At 43.0% G+C, this 20,925-nt stretch overlaps 1 protein-coding gene across 5 annotated transcripts in view; it reads left to right on the top strand.

Moving 5' to 3' along the window:
- Fsip1 (fibrous sheath interacting protein 1) overlaps positions 1-20,925 on the top strand; it is a 128,170-nt gene that overhangs the window by 20,344 nt on the left and 86,901 nt on the right. For all 5 annotated transcript variants that reach the window (XM_059261126.1, XM_059261125.1, XM_059261127.1 and 2 more), the window contains 3 exons: positions 449-559; positions 8,575-8,733; positions 16,922-17,056. In XM_059261126.1, the coding sequence (XP_059117109.1) occupies positions 449-559; positions 8,575-8,733; positions 16,922-17,056 (405 nt within the window). The remainder of the gene's footprint in view (positions 1-448; positions 560-8,574; positions 8,734-16,921; positions 17,057-20,925) is intronic.

Raw genomic sequence — 20,925 nt, 5'->3', positions numbered from 1 at the left:
TAAAAATGACTTTTGAAGTTAGTAAGAAGGCCTGCCAGTGAGATGACTTTGTGGGTAAAGGTGCTTGCCCCAAGCCTGAGTTCTACTCCTGGACCCACACAGTGAAGGAAAGGTCCCCCAAGTTGTCTTCTGACTTCCACATATGTGCTTTAGCCAACCAATGCATGCATGAACGCGAACGCGCGCGCGCGTGCGCGCACACACACACACACACACACACACACACACACACACACAGATAAAAGAGGACTTGCATATACTGGAAATACCTGCTTGGAGAATGATCATTTATAAAAGATTTATCATAAAATGAAATTACTTAGCAAATCAAAATACTAATCTCTCCAATTTTAAAACTTAGTGTATTTATTTTGTAGAATTTTCATTTTTTTTTACTGGACTACACATTGCACTGCATGTTTATCTTTCTTACTAATACATCCTGTAGTTGGCCAAGAATTCAAGAAGCCCGGTGGTTATGATTGACAGAGAGAGGAAAAGGCTGGATGAACTCCTGAAAGGCCTGGACGATACAGATTCAGGACTGTCCAGTTCTGAGGTATGTAAGCTCGGACTGTCAATGACTTTACCGGTAGCTGGAGTTTTCCTGCCTGGCCCACAGTCAGGATATATCTCTTTCACCTGCCAGTCCCACAGCCTCTCAGACCCTACCAAGTAAACACAGAGACTTATGTTGCTTTCAAACTGTATGGCCGTGGCAGGCTTCTTGCTAACTGTTCTTATAGCTTAAATTAATTCATTTCCATAAATCTATCCCTTGCCACGTGACTCGTGGCGTACCGGCATCTTCACAAGCTGTTTCTCATCGTGGCGGCTGGCAGTGTCTCTCTGACTCAGCCTTCCACTTCCCAGCTTTATTCTCCTCCTTGCCCCGCCTATACTTCCTGCCTAGCCAACGGCCAATCAGTGTTTTATTGATTAATTAGCAACACATTTGCCATACATCCCACAGCACTTCCCCCCCCCTTTTTTTTTTTTCAAAAAGGAAGGTTTTAACCTTAACAAAGTAAAATTACATATAATTTGGGAATTTGGGCGTAGCTTCTCTTACTACTTCCTGCTGGAGGGGGGCGCTGTATCTTATGGGGAAACAAAGAAAATTTTAGAATTATGGAATAGTCCATGAGGCTGTATCGTCTGAGCCAGATGCCTTCAAACCATTCTGGATGTTGGATCATCTGGGCCATGGTGTCATTGGAGACCTTCAGGGGGTCTTGGCTGGTCAAACCTGATGTATCTTAATCTGGAACAAATCCATAGCCTCTGGCTTTCTGTGGGAACAAAAGCAGAGTCTCCTTTCCAAAGCAACATATCATTATATCCAAATTTTAAAGTCAAGGTATCTTTAAAATATACATTTTGGCATAACTCAACAGCTTTTACAATCAAATGTTTTTCTGCAGTTAAAAATCCCAAAGACAACACAATCCAGATTCTCTGTGTAATATCCATTTTTACGTGGCTTATTTTTTATACTACCTTTACTGTCTCTTTAATGACTTTATTTTTTTTTAAACTATGTATTTGTTTCTATAACTCTATATATCACCTTTTTTGTCTCTTTCAAGCCTACGTATCTTTTACAAACATTGTAAACTATTACATCTGAATCTGTCTTATTGTGAATCTCTTGCTTTAAACTGCAGCAGCTATGGCTGCTGGCTCTGCCCACCTCAGCTTCCCAACATGGCAGTAGTACATTTTCCTCCAGCTCTGGGAGCTATCGTGGGTCTATGCTTTTATCCAAGCAAAGTGCGGCCCAGAAACCTCTTTTTTTGTTTTGTACTGTCAAAGTCTAAATCCACCATGCAGCTTAATGTGCCACTTGCAGAGGCCTCATTCCCGCTATACGGCAGGTCGAGCGCACACGATAGGAACCCACAAGTAGCTCAAACCGGCAGCTGCCGCTCATTTGAGAGAGACAATTAGGAACTGTTTTTAGCTCCGTTTTAGAATCTTTGTTCTCAGTTTTTAGGTGGAAACTCTTGCCCCACGTTGGGCGCCATTTGTAGCTGGAGTTTTCCTGCCTGGCCCACAGTCAGGATATATCTCTTTCACCTGCCAGTCCCACAGCCTCTCAGACCCTACCAAGTAAACACAGAGACTTATGTTGCTTTCAAACTGTATGGCCGTGGCAGGCTTCTTGCTAACTGTTCTTATAGCTTAAATTAATTCATTTCCATAAATCTATCCCTTGCCACGTGACTCGTGGCGTACCGGCATCTTCACAAGCTGTTTCTCATCGTGGCGGCTGGCAGTGTCTCTCTGACTCAGCCTTCCACTTCCCAGCTTTATTCTCCTCCTTGCCCCGCCTATACTTCCTGCCTAGCCAACGGCCAATCAGTGTTTTATTGATTAATTAGCAACACATTTGCCATACATCCCACAGCATTTACCTGTCTTGATCTTTATATGCCATTCGACCTCTTAGTACAAATTTACAATTTTCCAGTTCGAAGACACTCTCTGCCTTATAAAATCCTAATGTTTTCAAATTTATTTCCTCAAAGAAACATGCTCTCGTGTGTTACCTGAAGCACTTGGCGCTCTGGTCTGACTTTTATTTCCCAGGTTGAGTAGGGATTTGATAGGACTGGAATGTCTGGGCCTGCCCACATCCTGTTATCTGCTATCTGGTTATGTGTCAGAGGCCTGCAGCCAAATGGGAGACCAGGACACGCAGGTGCCGAGGGTAGCGTTTACTGGAGGTTCCAGAGCAGTCCATGCGCAGTGACAGCCATGGCCACAGGGGAGGCTGTACCAGATGAACACTAAGCCCCAGCTCTGTGACTACCCTGGCTGCCAGAATCCTGCGAATTTTTGAGAGAAGCTAGAAAATCAGATTTTTAAATGGGAAACATGTGTTTTAAATGTCAACAATTAATTCCTTGGGAAAAATTCTGTGTGGACAAACATAATAGCCCTTCTTCCACTCCAAATCCAAGGCAAACGTCAGAGCCTCACAGATTACAACCTTTGAAGGCCCTGTGGGTGCTGGGAGCAGGGATGGAGGCCAGGGGTGGGTGACGCACACTGCTAAACGCCACAAAATTCGGAGGTCACCTCAGCTTCGCTCATCAAGGTAATTGTCTTAGTTTATTAATGAAAACTTCAGTAGCAGAATTAGACACCTGGGTGTCATTTTTAGTTATTAACTGTGAAACTGTGTGAGCCCCTTCCTGTTGGGGCGGTCAGTATATGGTACCTCTCTCTCTAACTGTTCTTGCTATGCTGATAGTGAATTGTTGTGATTAATATTGTCTGGCATATTGGCTTAGTTAGTATTGATATTTTAAACTGTATAGTATCAATTTAAACAATATTTGTGTTATTTTAAACTACTTTTTGTTGTTATTTGGAATGACCACTGATAAAACTTGGAACATTTCCTGACTTCAAATTGTGTATTTTAATGATCATATTTGATCTGTTTTATTCGCTCTTTTCCCCTCACATTATTTGGGAATCCTGTTCCTGACCTGATATTGTTATTATCTCTCAACTGTAGAAGTACTTCCTTGTACTGGCTGGTTTTGTGTGTCAACTTGACACAAGCTAGAGTCATCAGAGGAAGGAGCCTCAGTTGAGTGGGTGATGGTGGGGGGGGAATGCCTCCATGAGACCAGATGTAAGGCATTTTCTCAATTAGTGATCATTGAGAGAGGGCCCAGCCCATGGTGGGTAGGGCCATCCCTGGGCTGGAGGTCCTGGGTTCTTAAGAAAGCAGGCTGAGCAAGCCAGTAAGCAGCACCCCTCCATGGCCTCTGCATCAGCTTCTGCCTCCAGGATCCTGCCCTGTCTGAGTTCCTGTCCTGACTTCCTTCAGTGATGAACAGCAATGTGGAAATAAAAGCCGAATAAACCCTTTCCTCCCCAACTTGATTTCTGGTCATGGTGTTTCATCACCATGTAGCAATAGAAACCCCAACTAAGACATTCCTAAAATCTCACATCTTGATCAGCCTAGATTTGGGGTAGGATTGGTTTTCTTCCCCCACCTTCCTTTCCTCCTGAATATGTTGAAATCATCTGAAATTTAGTTTTAGAATGTTAAAAGTTTTTACCTTTGAAACAGTATGTTTCTTGTACTTTTTGAATTCTTTTTTAATTGCTTGTATATGTGTGTGTATGCAGTGAATATGTGTGTACAAGTGTTGTGTGTACACACTCATATACATGAATGTGAGACTGCAGACTAAGGCCTCTCCTGTCCTCCATTGTAGCAAACAGGTTTTGTAGTGGAACCCAGGTCACTTACGTCTAATACTAGTGAGTGGATGAGCTTGGCTACTAAGTTACCTGCTTGAACCCTAACTGGAAAGGAGGCTGGGGAGATCATCTCTGGTTTCTATCTTGGGAAGGTGAAGTGCCTGCAAGCCAGAAAGTTTAAGCTTCCCACACAGGCTGACAGCGTCCAGGTGGTGCTGGACAGGCAGAGCCAGACAGTGTTACCTTCCATTTAATATATGACATTTCTTGCTGCAATTGCGTGGTGCCTGGACATTAATGTTTCTGTTGGGTTTTAGCGATAGATTCCTTTAACTATAGCTTCATTAAAAATAATTTCACTCAGGCAAGAGTTTTGAATGAATTGCTATTTAGTCATTGGGTCTATAATTTAGTTTTGATAATTGTTTATCACTTAGATCATTCAGTATTTATATCAATTTTATTTAGGAAATCAATCAACCAGTTTCTTATTTGTGACTAATTGGGTAGTACTACTTTCCTTGTATTTTTAGACTTTCAGGCTTTGTACAGTTGTGTTTTTTTTTTTTTGTTTTTTTTTTTGTTTTTTTTTTTTTACTGGAAATAACATGACATTGTAATAAACCCAAGGTCAGTTTTCTGAATACCACTCATCACACCTTGTTCCACTTTTGCGGCCATGAGTCTGACAAGCCCTGGCTGCAGCATTTTGTGCCCATTCAGATTGACTCGCCTGTGCCCGATAAAATGATCATGCACCGTAAACATTCAGTGTGGCAGTTTTGAATGGATCCTATAAATGGATCTTATTTCTTAAAGTTTTATCCTTATTTATGTGTATGCATGTATGCTATGCATGTGTGTGTGCCCACAGAGGCCAAAAGAGGGCATCGGATCTGGAGGTGAAGCTCTAGGCAGTTGTGAGCTCCCTGATGTGGCTGCTGAGACCAGCATGTGGTTCTTCTGCAGAAGCAGCCCCAGCTCTTAACCACTGAGCCATCTCAGCAGCTGCTGTGATTGGCTGGGACTCAGTTACTCGGTTACAATAGCATACTGTTGTTATAATTGGTTTATATCTTATGCTAAGTATAGTTCACTATACACGAAGATTTTAGGCTAAACTTATTTGGGCATGGAGACTAGTTAAGGCCAAATTATTTTGGTTTGTTGCTGGAGAATTTCTCTCCAGCTCCCGCCACCAAGTCCCGCCAGTCCCAGAGCCCACTTATAAAATAAACACACAGACTCTTACATTATTTAAACTGCTTGGCCATTAGCTCAGGCCTGTTATTGTCTAGCTCTTACTCTTATATTTAGCCCATTTCTATTAATCTTTACTTTGCCACATGGCTCATGGCTTACTGGTACCTTACATCTTCCTTGTCCTGATGGCGGCTGGCAGTGTCTCTCTCTCAGCCTTCCACTTCCCAGAATTCTTTTCCTTGTCCCGCCTATACTTCCTGCCTAGCCAATGGCCAATCAGTGATTTATTTACTGACCAATCAGCAACACACTTGACATACAGACCATCCCACAGCACTTCCCCTTTTCTTTTCTTAAAAAGGAAGGTTTTAACTTTAACATAGTAAAATTACATATAACAAAACAATTATCAAGCAAGAATTACAGTTACAATATTAAAGAAGAGATCCTATCTATCTTATATTTGTAAGTTTAAGGTTTTATATCTAACTTATCTTTTATTATAACTAAGGAAAATTGTAAGTATCTAGTCTTTAACCACATCAAAGACCTCAGAAGGATATACTACTACCTGAGAAATGGAGAAGGATATAAGCAACTTTTAGGAGTCTTGTAGGGTAGACAGAGACAGCTGGCAGCCTGGACAGTCATTCAAAGTTCTCTTGTAAAGTTGGGGCATCTGTCTTCAGCCCACAGGCCTAGAGTCTCTTATTCACTTTTCTCTGTGTCCTGTAGAATGTCTGGCAGATTTCTCTGCAAAGCAGGAACCTGAAGGGCCATTTTGTCAAGCAAAGTTCAGTGGTCACCTTTGTATGGGTCCTGCATGTCCAGTTGATCAGGCAGTCCAGGCAAGAACAGTTTCTTGCCCAAATGGCTATTTTTGTCAAGGTGAAGATAAACTCCGTATGGAGTGTCTTCGATGCCCATCCTCCTCTCTGAAGTAAATCGGTGCTGTCAGGAGCAGACATGTCTCACTGTCCAAAAAGTCTAAATTTTTAAAACATTTTAAATGCCATATTCTGTAGGTCTTTGAAGTGTTTGAAGACTACCTATCTATCTGAAATATAACTATGTATACCTAGAAGACTTAACTAACATGGCTACAAATATGATTATCATAGATGACTAATTATTAATCTATTATTTAATTATCCATTATAATTTTAAATGAGTTACATAAACATAATGCCTCAAACAAGAATAGAAATATATATACAGTATAACAAAATTAAGTTTAAACTTGTATCAATAAACTAAAATCTATAGCGATGTAAAACATTTTAAACAAGTTGTTACTCTTTAAAAGTAGGTTCATTAATCTACCCTTTCATCCTATCATATCTAAACTATCCCCTTTTTTTCTTTAGAAAGAGATTGTATTTATAATCAACCTGCTTTAAATAAAAATATTGGTTTTTGTCTGTCCCACACCAGAGGGCTCTTCTGATTTGGGACATAAGAATCTCTTAACCATTTTTTTTTTTTGAGCAATATGTCTGGGTTTAGAGGGGGAGTGAGCCAATTCCATCTCTAAAGCCAGCTTGGTATATTTGGGAATTTGGGCGTAGCTTCTCTTACTACTTCCTGCTGGAGGGGGGCGCTGTATCTTATGGGGACACGAAGAAAATTTTAGGATCATGGAGTAGTCCATGAGGCTGTATCGTCTGAGCCAGTTGCCTTGGAACCATTCTGGATGTTGAGTCATCTGGGCCATGGTGTCATTGGAGACCTTTCAGGGGGTCTTGGCTGGTCAAACCTGATGTATCTTAATCTGGAACAAATCCATAGTCTCTGGCTTTCTGTGGAAACAAGAGCAGAGACTCTTTTCCAAAGCAACATATCCTTATATCCAAATTTTGAAGTCAAGGTACCTTTAAAATATACATTTTGGCATAACTCAACAGCTTTTACAATCAAATGTTTTTCTGCAGTTACGAATATCAAAGAGAACATAATCCAGATTCTCTGTGTGGTAGTCATCTTTACGTGGTTTATTTTTTTATATTAGCTTGAGCCTATTCCTTTTAAACTGCAGCCTTCTAAGCCTGAAACGGCACAGTGGCTGCTGGCTCCGCCCACTTCAGCTTCCCAACATGGTGGTGGTCCGCTTTCCGCCAGCTCTGGGAGCCGTAACTCTCAGAAATAGTGGGTCTACACTTTTACCAAAGTAGCGTGTAGCCCAGAAACTTCTTTTTTTTGTTTTGTACTAGCAAAGGCTAAATCCACCACATAGCTTAATGTGTTACTTGCAGAGGCCTCATTCCTACCATACTGCAGGTCGAGAGTGCACACTAGGAACCCGCTAGTAGCTCAAACCGGCAGCTGCCGCTTATTTGAGAGAAACAATTAGGAAGCTGTTTTTAGGTCCGTTTTAGAATCTTTTTTCTAAGTTTTTAGGTGGAAACTCTTGCTACCACGTTGGACGCCATTTGTTGCTGGAGAATTTCTCTCCAGCTCCCGCCACCAAGTCCCGCCAGTCCCAGAGCCCACTTATAAAATAAACACACAGACTCTTACATTATTTAAACTGCTTGGCCATTAGCTCAGGCCTGTTATTGTCTAGCTCTTACTCTTATATTTAGCCCATTTCTATTAATCTTTACTTTGCCACATGGCTCATGGCTTACTGGTACCTTACATCTTCCTTGTCCTGATGGCGGCTGGCAGTGTCTCTCTCTCAGCCTTCCACTTCCCAGAATTCTTTTCCTTGTCCCGCCTATACTTCCTGCCTAGCCAATGGCCAATCAGTGATTTATTTACTGACCAATCAGCAACACACTTGACATACAGACCATCCCACAGCATGGTTCATTGGGATAAAGTTTGAAAATACCACACTTATATCAGTTGAAGCTGATTTCTTCCCAACATGCCATAGTTTTTGTTTGTTTGTTTGTTTTTAAGTAGAAGAGTGATCATATGAAAGAGAACCAGCTTATGAGGCTGAGGGACTCTAAAGAGATCACCAGAAGACACTTTGCCCAGGCTGAGAAGAGAATAAAACCATAAACTTTGCTTACTTTTAACTATCCTGTGGTGTCTGTGTTTTGTAAGCCCTGGGCTCTGATGGAGAGGTCTAAAAAGTATGTTTTGAAACAAATGCAGCATGGGAATGACCTGGTCACCTTGGTTTCCTTTTAGAGTGATCAGTGTGGTTGGCTGGTCCCAGGAGAAGGCTATACCCTTGCGGCCACTGACTCTCAGCAGCTTGCTCAGATTGACACAAAACTCCAGGAATTCTCTGTGGTCTCGCCAACTGTCTTCAGCCTTTATCCAGGACTTGAGAGTCAGAGCAATAAGGTATGTTTTGATTTTGTTTCTGGAGGGGGGAGGGCGAGTTGAGACAGGGTCTCTCTACATAGTCTTGGCTGTCCTGGAACTCCCTCTGTAGAACAGGCTAGCCTCAGATTTACAGAGGTCTTCCTGTTTCTGCCTCCCGAGTGCTGGGCCTAAAGGTGTGTGCCACCACGCCTGGCCTAATGATAAGGTATGTTTAACTAGGAGCACGGTGCAGACTGTTCAGGTTAATGCTGCAAAAGCTACCGCATGTACTTTCTAATCTCAACTCAAGAGGTTTTGTTCCATTGCTCTTCTGTGAGTACAGCTGCAAATATTTCAGTCTTCCCAGCACTGTGTACTTTCTTTGGCTTATTTCTACTTTCTACCCATTTTTCTTTCAGTTGGGAATTTCTGGGATGGGGCAATTGAGAAGCTACTACTTTTTTTTTTTTTTTTGGTTTTTCGAGACAGGGTTTCTCTGTGTAGCTTTGCGCCTTTTCCTGGAACTCACTTGGTAGCCCAGGCTGGCCTCGAACTCACAGAGATCCGCCTGGCTCTGCCTCCCGAGTGCTGGGATTAAAGGCGTGCGCCACCAACGCCCGGCAAGAAGCTACTACTTATTTTAATATTATCGTATCTTTATGATTTAAGATAGTTCTTGGTCGGGATTAGAGAAGTATTCATTAGTCCTTTGCAGCCTTTCCTCTGTTTTTTTTTTTTTTTTTTTTTTTTTTTTTTTTTTGGTTCTAGATGTGAGCAGAGCCAGTCACGTGCCCCTTACTCTGTCGTGGTCTTCCTCCTCCTTTAACAGCAAGAATGAAGCTTTGCTGTGGTAATCTCTCTCCTCTGACAGTTCTGAAATAAGTGTGAATGGCCCCCTCCAAAATTCTTCTACAGAGTGTAGAGTGTAGAGGACAGAGAAGAGCAGTGCTGGACACAGGAAGCTCCCTTCCTTCCTGCTCCTCTCCATTCCAGTGCCAGTGGTCTCGTTAGTGCTTGGGTGGTGGTATGAAGAGAAAGTGTGTGTGTGTGTGTGTGTGTGTGTGTGTGTGTGTGTGTGTGTTGCTCTTTCAAAAAATGTTAAGTATCAGTAACTTACAGTAAGTCCATTCTAGAAGATGCAGTTACCTTAGCTAAAGAAACTGTCCCAAAGAAACAGTTTAATAACTGGTGGCATCTTGGGAGCTATCTCAGCCTCCCTAGGTTAGGATTCTAGGTCCAGGAGGGAGCTATTCCTGACCCCTTGAGCAGAAGCAGTAGTGGTATTGTTTCCAGCACTCATTTCTGGATTGGGGTCAGAGTTCGTGGAAAGAGAGGATTGGAATACTCCCTGTAATTGAATGTGCCCTGGGACTTTGACACAAGTTACTCGAGTGTGTATTGTTTCTATCACCAAGTTCTGCCTCTCAATAAGAGGAAGTTAAGATGAGTGATAAAATTGCCTGGAGCTCCCTCCATTCTTTTCACGTTTCATCTGACTTTTTGTTGTTGGTAGGGTTCTAGGACAGCTATGGTCTAAAGCCTCAACAGTGTTTGTGGAGATAGATGATGCTCTGGTCATGGCTGTCAGCCATTCTTTTCCACAGAGGTTGAGGATTTAGAGATTTGTTCAGGATTTAGAAATTCAACTATATTGTGAGTTCTTTGCTAGATTTTGTTATCATCATCTGAATCACTGATGCACAACTGTGCTCGTGTGGGCTGAGATCATGCAGTTTTGTGTGAAACAACACTTTTTCACAAAACCAAGAGAAGACGGCACCGAATGCAGGAATGGACCAGGAGCGTAACAGTTGCTGAAAAGAAGTAACTGAGGCTTCTTCCGTGCAAGGCAGCAGATCATTTGGACGTGTGTTCAATTTCCTCTTGGAGCGTCTGGTGCAAACCAGCACAGCACATTGAACTTTCAAGGAGAAATGCAAGCCTAGCAAATTATTTCCTGGTAATCATTTTTGAATTGTGAGATCTCCTGAGTAAGTTCACTGAAAAGAATGCATAAGCTCTTTATCTCTGTGTAGTTGGTGAATGGGCTCCAATCTGTTGTTGAGCACAAACACTTAGCATTTGAATTCATTTCGTTTTCATTCGTCTGCAGACCATTAGGCTCATCAGCAGTTTTTCTTCATGAACCTTTAGAAGAATGTCTTTCAAGTGGAATATAAATTCCTACTTAAAGACTTCTTTTTATTTGTGTGTGTGTGTGTGTGTGTGTCTGTGCGTGTGTGTGCCTGTGTGCCTGTGTGTGTGCATGCGTACTCATGTGGGTGCTAGCAGAGTCCAGAAGAGGGTGTCAGAGCCTCGAAGCTGGAGTTGCAGGCAGTTGTGGGCCACTCTGAGCGCTTCACAAGAGCAGCAAACACTTTTAGCTGCGGAACCATTTCTCCTGTCCCTAAATTTCTACGTTCAAAAGAATGCAACAGACATTAACCTAGGGCTTACTGTATATTAGGAATCACAGGGGCTTGGAGATCAGTCAGGCACATGGGTTACCTTGGAGTACAAAAGCCTCGCTTTGAGTAGCATTACTCAGACTGAGCAGGTAATATTTAGGAATATATATGTATATACATATAGACATGTAACAACAACAGCAAAAAAAATAAGAGGTCATTCAAGTGTCTGCCTCCAAAGCATGAGGACCCGAGTTTGAATCCCAGAACCCACCTCAAAAAAACCGCAGAAGCCTGCCACCACATAGCACAAGGTTGGAACTGGTGGCTGTGGGGCCAGATAAATTCACAAATGGGCTTCCTTAGCCCCATGAAGTGTTTACAAATGTTTGTAGTCAATATTTAAAAGTTAAGTGAATTCAAATGAGAATGCTAATTTCTAGTTTTTCTTTGAGAAATTAGAAAACATGGCAGCACTTCACCTGACTCCTTGGTGTCAGCCCGTGGACTGGACTGAGCCGGGCAGCCGCTGTTGTCCTCTCTGGTTCTCCACTCTCCTGTCCACTCACCATTCTGTATCACGTTGTCGAGAAAATGTGTTCTGGACAAGTTGAAACACACAGGCTCCCGATATAGCTGCTTGTGGTTACTATATGACGTTAAGTTGGTAGGCATGGAAACCTATGGAGCATACTTTGAGGGTCTCTAGAAATGATAGAAGAGATTACCAAAGCTCTGATCATTGCGAAAGGGAAGGGACATCACTTTTCCTGGCACTTAGAAGTTTGCCGGTTGTGACTGTCCTTATATTAATTGCATGCCTGGTGCTCTTAATTATGGAAAAAAAGTTTTTTTTTTTTTGTTTTGTTGTTTTGTTTTCTGAGACAGGTTTTCTCTGTGTCACTTTGGAGCCTTTCCTGGGACTCACTCTGTAGCCCAGGCTGGCCTCAAAATCACAGAGATCTGCCTGTCTCTGCCTCCCAAGTGCTGAGATTAAAGGCATGCACCACCACTGCCCAGCAAAAAGGTTTTTTTTTAAAGATTTATTTAAGTATGTGAGTGCTCTATCTGCATGTACACCTTTATGCCAGAAGAAGACATCAGATCCCACTGTACATAGTTAGGAGCTTTGATTGTGTTTGTTTGATATGTGGTTTTTGGGAATTGAACTCAGGACCTCTGGAAGAGCAGCCAGTGCTCTTAACCACTGAGCCATCTCTCCAGCCCCAACTATGGAAGAAAATTTTAAAGTAGCATTTGTCTTTTCCTCTGTGAAAACAAAGCATGTTCTATCATGGCTGCGGTAATATTAACAATACTATGGTTGCAGTTTTCTCATGCACTTCTAATTCTCATCTTATGGGAGCCAAAGAGAACCAATGGAAGCAGTTTTTATTCATAAGCTCTGTGGATTAACTGTTCACACCTGCACTTACCAATCTCTTGACTCGCCAGCAAGTCAGTTCTTTCTCCACATTGGCAATCACCCTGTAAAGCTGAGTGATGGCATTTAATTTTGTTTTTCTCATTTGTACATAGACTAGATTCCAGCTTTCTTCAGAAATATCTATGATATGGGAGTTGTGTAACGTCCAGTTTCTTAAATCCTCAGCAACTGGATTTAATAATAAATGCTATTCTTCTTGGCTCTTGTAAGACATAGAGTTTATTCATCTCTCATGCAATCAGTCTTACTAAATCTAGAATTCCACTTCATGGTTAGAGTTTTTTTTCCCTCTGGTCAAAGGAGAGTCTTCAGAAATGTCTCTTATTGACAAGAGGTATTTCTTTGTTCTCAAACCAACTAACTTAATTGAACATAATGGCTCTCCTTAGCTTGATTTATTGTCCTATGCTGAGAATATTAATTCCATCACACACAGTTTGGTAATACAAAAACAAACCAACCAACCAACCAACCAAAACCCCAAACCCTGCAACTATTTGAGTGAAGAGCATTGTATTTATATTCATCTCTTTTGCTTGCCAAAAAACCCCAAAACACACACACACACACACACACACACACACACACACACACACACACACACACCTGCTGAGAGCAAGAAAATGAGTTTGCTTTGTTTGTTTCTTTCTCAACACTAGCTAAAATTTAGGAGCAATTGACATGTAGTCCTGAAAAATGTCTGTTGCCAGGTCCATTTCCCCCCAGATTTAAAGCATGGGTTCAGAGCAGGAATCCAGTTACCATCACTCAGTCTATGCTAGTTACAAGCCCTGACTTTACCTCCCTCCAGAAACCATGGCAGTGTGTCTCACAAGGATCGGTGTTTGCACTGAAGGATGAACAAGAACTCATGCCAGCATTCCTTGCCTCTAGAGCCAGGCTGTCAGAATTCTCATTTAGGTCTGGAAATCGCTCTCGCTCCCCGTTTTTACAGATTGTTTCCAATTTTGTGTTTTGTTTTCTCATGATGCCTCCAGTGCTGGCAGGGTTTCTTTCATTCCATGGCAACATTCCAAGATGATAAAAACAGTTTGTCTGAAAGATTTTCCCCACTGCATTTGGGAAACTGACCCATGTGGGACAAGCAGTAGGAGCTGGCTCGTAGACATGCAGAGAGTGAACCTGGACTTGCGCTGCAGGCTGGCTTTACCCACACAGGCCTGCGTCCTTAACGCCTGGCTTCTTCTATATCAAATAACTTAGTGGGCTCTGAGTAATTTCCTTTGTATTTGACTTATAAAAAATGAGTTTATTTTGCTTCAAAGGCCTCTGTTGGCTCAGCCAATATCACAGATATTTCTTAAAGGGTAAACTCAGAATCTCTTGGCAATCAGTTAGTCAAATAACAAATATCAATTTTCCTCAGGGTTAATTCTCTCCTTGTGGCGCCAGTAGGCACTCTGAGTACATCACGGAGAGCCTTTGCTGACTGACTCAGAGCCACAGAAACAATCTGTTGCTTGGAGAATCTGCTGAATGAATCCTCAGAGATTGTGAAGACAGTTCTGGCTGACGTTTGCTGTCAGAAAGGAACTCTCGCACCAGGCGTTGGCCCAGTCTGCAGCCGGGTCACTTGACGGCACCAGTGACTTCCTTTTTCAATTTTTCTCTTGGCCTGTTTTCATCACATGGTACTTGAACTAGATGGTCCTGCTGTCAGAGAGCAGGACTAAGGGACAGAGGGAAGGTCTCATGTACCCTCCAAGTGCAGAGAATTGCAGACGAGGCAGTAGAAGTCAAGGCCTGGGAAGAGGCCGTGACATCCTAGTTGCATATCTGATTGCTGTACCAGAGCCAGACCAGAGCCCTGACCCCTAGGCCTGCACTTTTGAATATGGAGAGTACTCTCTGTCAGAGCAGAACAGAAATAGGGTTGGTAGAGTGCCATGCTTGCTTAAAAATTTTTAAAAATGACCTTTCTGTTTATGAAATTAATACATTTACTGTAGGAAATTCAAGAACCATAAAAAACTAAGAAAATTGGAGTACACACACACACACACACACACACACTAAATGTAGGGCTTCATGCATGCTAGTCAAGTGTTCTACCACTGATCTATACTCCCATTTTTTTTTCAGATCATCAAATTAATTACTGTTAATTACTGTTACACTTCTTCCAGTTTACTCCTGTGCAAAGGTAGCTCCTGACCCCCTTCCCAGGCATCAGCCGGGACAAGAAACAGGAAGCACAGCCAGTTGGATTTCAGATGCTCGTGCCACTGTGTCCGGCTTTTTCATAGGTTCTGGGGATCCAAACTCAGGTGCTTAGACTTGTGTGGCATGCATTTTCACACACTGAGCGAACTCCCCACATGACTAGTCACTCAGGAGAACGTTGTCTAATGTGCATTTTGGTGACATTCGTTCTAAGTATGATCAAACAGTAATCATGATCAAAGTTCTGAGAACCAAAATTAGAGTTTAGTGATCAATACTTGTGCAGGTTCGGGGGTCCAGTTTGTGTTGGGACACAGCAAGGTCAGTTATACCACTGTCTAGGCAGTGATGTGTGGTATCTGCAAGGAAGGAGCAAGTGACCATATGAACAATAAGATGAATATATTGAGTAGATTTTCCTTTCTAGGTACATCAGGGAACACTTTAAGGTGGATATACACTTACACTAGATTCAAATGAACGAGTATCTGAAGGGAGTTGGAGAGTGGATGCCTGAGGTAGTGGGGGATTAGCAGCTACGAGCATGGCTGAGGTTTGAATCTAAGTCTCAGATGATGGCAAGTGACACTGCCCAGGCTGTACGTACCTGGCATCTTGATACACTGGTTCTCTGCAGAGGAGGAAGTAAAGGGGCTGGCTGGCTGCACTGGGACCCTTCAGTAGGCTTAAACAGTAACTTAAGTAATTCTCAGATCTGCAGGCAGTTGAATTTCAAGTGTTCAGTTTGCTAGCCCTTGCCTTTGAACCAGAATCTTCCAGGTGGTGGCTGGCCTTCATATTTATTCATAGATCATGCAGATGACACTGAATCGTGCTGAAATTGATAAATTGCTGGTGAATGGTCTGAATTCAGGCAGCAAAAAGAATGAGGTGCTTTGATCATGGAGACACTATACGCTAGAGTGCTGAGTACTTTTGGTGACCAGCTATGGGTAGAGGATGAGAACAGTGGGATTGTACTCCCTTGAAAATGACCGGAGATGCCTCTTATGCCAGTTTCCTGTGTGGCAACCTGGAGAAGGATATCTGTGGAAGAGAAGAGAGGCCATTCAGTTTTAGATACAACTAAACTCAACCTCCCCTATGGAAAAGAGCCCACTTCCGATCACCTAGAAATGCTGTTAATTTTGAGCAGCCATGCTTCTGTCAATGTGCTTGGCAGCCGTGAAGCAGGCAGGAAGTGCTTCCTTTGTATAGTACTTCCTGCATTCAAAGGACACATCCAGCTTGCCCTAGGTACCCAGCTTTGCCGCGTGTCTTTTACGTGCTAGGATGACTTCTGGCCGGCTCTCATCAGATGGTAAGACCAGAGATGAGAGAAGCGGATTCATTGCGGTAATGTCATCTTAGTCAGGAGCCAGGTGGCACCGAGAGTCAAAGCTTCTGATGTTGCGAGTCCCGTTCCTCCCGTTGTTACACAGATGCCTCTAGTCACATGGACGGGCAGGCTTACCATGCAGGTGGGACAGCAGCCGCTGTGGTCGCCCGCACAGTCTCGCGCAGCCACCGTTCAGCATAGATGGTGGAAGAGCTCACGAGGCCCCGCTCCTAGCCGAGGGGTTATTGGCAGCTGATAGCCGCTGGGGGGCGGAGACCCATTTTCTTTGGAGGTGTGGCCACTGGTAGACTGCACATGCTTCTGTGGACGCCCCCACAGCAATGCACACACGGGCAGCACTAAACAGATGTAGTGGGTTATTATTATTTTTTTTTAAAGAGGAGAGGACATGAAATTTGGAGATGGGCATGTTGGGGGAGATCGGGGGAGCTGGAGGGGTGAATGGGGAGTGGATATGATCATTTCTCATTGTACAAATGTATTTGCAAAGAATTAGAGAAATTAAAGAAATGAAAAAAGAAATGTGTATGACAGACTTGAAGCCCAGAAAAACGGCAAGCAGGACTCAGGCTCCTACCCCGCCGTGGTTCTCTCTACTGTACCTTCCTGCTTTTCAGATGATGCCAGACACCATGTTTATCTCCCCATTTGTTCATGTGTATCCGGACTTTTAATTCCTCAAATAGGAAAACTGAAAAAATTTCTAAACACGGGTTGAAGAAAAGAAACACCGAGCAATGCAGTTGACCTTCAAGTCTCAGTCACCGTGGAGGGTCTATGGCTGTGCCTTAACCGGCCTGTGAGTGAGTTCTTTTACTTTGAATTTAGGAACCTGACCCCGATGAAGAAAGAAATACGGAGCCAACTCCAGGAGAAAAGATACTCCAGGACAGCAAAGAGCAAAGGGACCAGCAGTCTCGGCTGAGAGCCATTGATGGGAAGCTGCGAGAGATCAATGAACAGGTGTGGTCTTTCTCACTTAAAACCTACCCGTAGCCGTTCATTGTCCTAAAGAAACCATTCAGCCAGACTGTTTTTAATCAGCCATGAGAACTTGCCAGTCTAAATGAAAGCAAAAAATATGACTCATAGGACTTAAGATGATAGTATGATACGGTAATTTGTATAATGTTACCGTAAAATACTATCTGAACTCAGAATCATGTGTCTGTATCTGACAGGAACACACATGTTCCCTTGTGGAAAATATTTAGTTTTCAAAAAAATCCCATTCTTATGTATTAGCTTTACTGCTTAAATATTCATATGTCTTGTTTATAATAAATACATTTTAAATTTTAATACAGTATAAATAACTTTAGCCTACTACATATTTTTTCTTGCTTTTTTTAAAAAATATGTTTTTTAGCTAGAGTCTCAGTGTGTATCCCAGGCTGGCCTTGAACTTTGTTTTTAAGGAAGGAAGGGTCTTTTGGCCAACAGTTTGAGGGTACAGTACACCATGGCAGAGAAGATGTGGTGGTGACAATGCCCTTAGCCTCGAACTGTGGCAGCAGGAGCCAGAGGCCGCTGGTCACATTGTGTCTGAAGTCAGGAAGCAGAGAGAGCAGAGGGACAGCCTCTGAAGGATGCTTCTGGGAACTGCTTGGTCTACATTATTTTCTTATTCTTGACCCTGTAATGGAGTATCCTTTCAAGATCACTGCTGCTTATGCCTTATGACCTGAGTTTGAATCCCGGAAGTCATGGTGGAAGCAACTCTTGAAAGTTTTCTTCTGCCCTCCATAGGTGTGGCGCCCACCCACCCTCACTCACATACATGCACACACGCACACACGTACCACATGCACACATCATAATAATAAACTAATTTAAAGATGACTGATTTGGGAAAAAGAAGTATAATACATGGCCACAGAATTGGTGAGTTGAGGATCAAATCCACAGCCCGTCTTAGGGAAGGGAAAGAAGAGCTAAACCCAACACAGGAGTCCTGATACCTCCTCCTGGAGACACCTGGCTCCCAGGATGGACTTTGGAGCAAAGGCTGGAAAAACTGCTTCATTCTGTGCTCTGGATGGTGGCCGATGGCTGCTGATGCACATTTGTCTTGGTCAAGGTTAGCTGAGAGAGTGGGATTCAGCCATTCCGTAGATGGCCTCGGTCCTGTTGGTGCCAGTGGACTCAGCTATTAGGAGCTATGGGACGAAGACAGACAGACAGACAGACAGACAGACAGACAGACACACACACACACACACACACACACACAGAGTGAAGCTGATCTCCACACACTTCATGTTGAATTGCACATTCACATAGGGCCCATAAAGCAGCTACATAAAACAGCCTCCCTAGGCAATCTCTCCATACACATGACAAACAGTCTCTGGGACTCTTGTTTTTTCCTCTGTCTGAAACTTGATTTCTATTGTTTTGGGTGTTCTCGTCCCGCCCAGTCTTCTAAACAACCCCCCCCCCCCCAACGACTTTATAACTTCCCAGAGTTACAGTCCTGTAATGCAAGCATCTGTTGTGGGCACCATCATTATGATCCAAATTGCTTAGGCTTGAATCTCAACTTTGTGATGTTAGTATATTGTGAAAATTTTTCCCAAGGGGAGATGAGAACAAGTTTAACTCCACTGAAGTTTACCCTGGGAACCAGTGAGTTTATTAGGCTTGCTGAGAGATCATGAGTGAAGGGTAATGGGCAGGTGTAGCTAGAGTTTTTCTGCCTGGCCCACAGTCAGGACAAATCTCTCTCACCTGTCAGTCCCACAGCCGCTCAGACCCGACCAAGTAAACATAGAGACTTATATTGGTTGCAAACTGTATGGCCATGGCAGGCTTCTTGCTAACTGTTCTTACAGCTTCAATTAATCCATTTCCATAAATCTATACCTTGCCACATGGCTCGTGGCTTACCGGCATCTTCACATGCTGTTTGTCATCGTGGCGGCTGGCAGTGTCTCTCTGACTCAGCCTTCCACTTCCCAGCTTTATTCTCCTCCTTGTCCCGCCTATACTTCCTGCCTAGCCAATGGCCAATCAGTGTTTTATTTATTGACTAATTAGCAACACATTTGCCATACAGAACGTCCCACAGCAGGCAGGTGTATGGGTGAGCTCCACTAGAAGGGCTAAACTACCGTGGATGGTGGCTTTCCATGGCTGCAAGGATGAAGTCCTTCCCCAGCTTTCCCCAGCCTAGATACTTTGGCTCTTTCCCAGGCCCCAAGGTCACAGGAGATTAGGGCAGGATCTCATACTGGGAAGAGTGGATACTCAGGTGAGGGTCCAGGGACCCGCTTCATCCCCTCCTCCTCCTCCTCCTCCTCCTCCTCCTCCTCCTCCTCCTCCTCCTCCTCGGAGGGAATGCCGAGTCAGCAAGCTCAGTTGTGATCTTTTGCAAGCAGACACAGCAGACTCACCAGTCTTAGGTCTTGGTCTTGTGCTGCTCTGAGGATAGGACTGTGCAACTCAATAATATGGTTCTAAGACGGAGGAGGATGGAGTACAGGTAGTGAAAATGGAAGCCGGAAGGGGGTAATCCTGCAGAGGACCCATGCTGTCCTTCTCTTGACTCAGGGTGAATGAAAGGAAGGGTAGACCAAGAAAAGCAGGCTTGGAAATGGAGAGTAAGAAAGGTTACTGTGTGCACCAGGGATCGGAGCAAGGAGGAGATAGGACAGTATTACATCTATGAGGACTAGATGAGTGCGCAAGTGAGCCACGGCCCACCTGAAGCCTGTCAGCAAAGATTGCAGGTCTCTCTGACAGCCTTCCAAAAAATGGGCATTGAATTGAAACAGGGTGAGGAGAGCTTGGATAATGATACATGGAGGGTCAAAGGAGCAAGGAGTTTATGATAGCTCTGATTTCATGGTCAGAGGAAAAATGAATGCAATGTGTGTACTCCAGATATCAGTTCTTTGTTCCAGCTTCAGAACTTCTGTATAACAGCACAGAGTCCATGCCAGCTGTCAGATGTATGAGGTAGATCTCTACATCCTGAAAGGAAGATGCACAGATACATACGGAGAAAGATGTCATTGCGTGAATCAGTGATTGTTGTGACTCCACTTGTATGGAGAGGTCATGGGGATATCCTGGGCCCATGTGTGTCACATGCTGGCGGCGACGGCTTTTAGTGAGGCTGGGGATGATGGAGAGCTGAAGAAGGAAATACACTTTTTATGACATGCTAAAGGGGAAAGCATATTGGGACTAAGGTGAATTTTATATTATGTTTCGCATTTTTCTCTATCTTCCCAACTTTAAAAAATATACAGGTGTTGTATTTTAAAAAAGCATTAATGTTTATGAATATGAGGATTTATTGCTGTTTATTGTCCCTTGCCTGATCAGTGATCTTTAAACATTTAGAGACAGTCATTACAACAAATGAGATTTAGTTTTACTGGTAACTCAGATTCACATTCACACATCTGTTGGGTACTGTATACACCTGCTAGACCAGAGAAGATATCAGCGATGTGACGTGATTGTGTGTGAGTGGGGATGGTATAAGTTGGGGCCCAGTAATAACTGAAAATATTGGTAGATTTTTAAATTTTTTTTCTCAGAAAACAGTTGACTAATAGATACAACAGTGACTATAACATTATTTATAATTTTGTCCATATAGTCTTACTTTTGGAAATAGTTCCAAAGAAATAATATTCAAGGAACACCAAGCCAAACAGAACAGGAAACAACATAAATGCTCTTGAGTTAATGAATGCTAAAGGAATTTACACATTATGAGCCCAGTTAAGACTATGGCAGGACATTAAAAATAATGACTATGTGGACCTCATTGATAAAGGACTTTTACGTGGAAATGTTTGATAGAAAACATAAAAATC

Source organism: Peromyscus eremicus, chromosome 4, assembly GCF_949786415.1.
Source record: "Peromyscus eremicus chromosome 4, PerEre_H2_v1, whole genome shotgun sequence".
Taxonomy (NCBI): domain Eukaryota; kingdom Metazoa; phylum Chordata; class Mammalia; order Rodentia; family Cricetidae; genus Peromyscus; species Peromyscus eremicus.
This window is presented reverse-complemented; position numbering and strand designations above follow the sequence as displayed.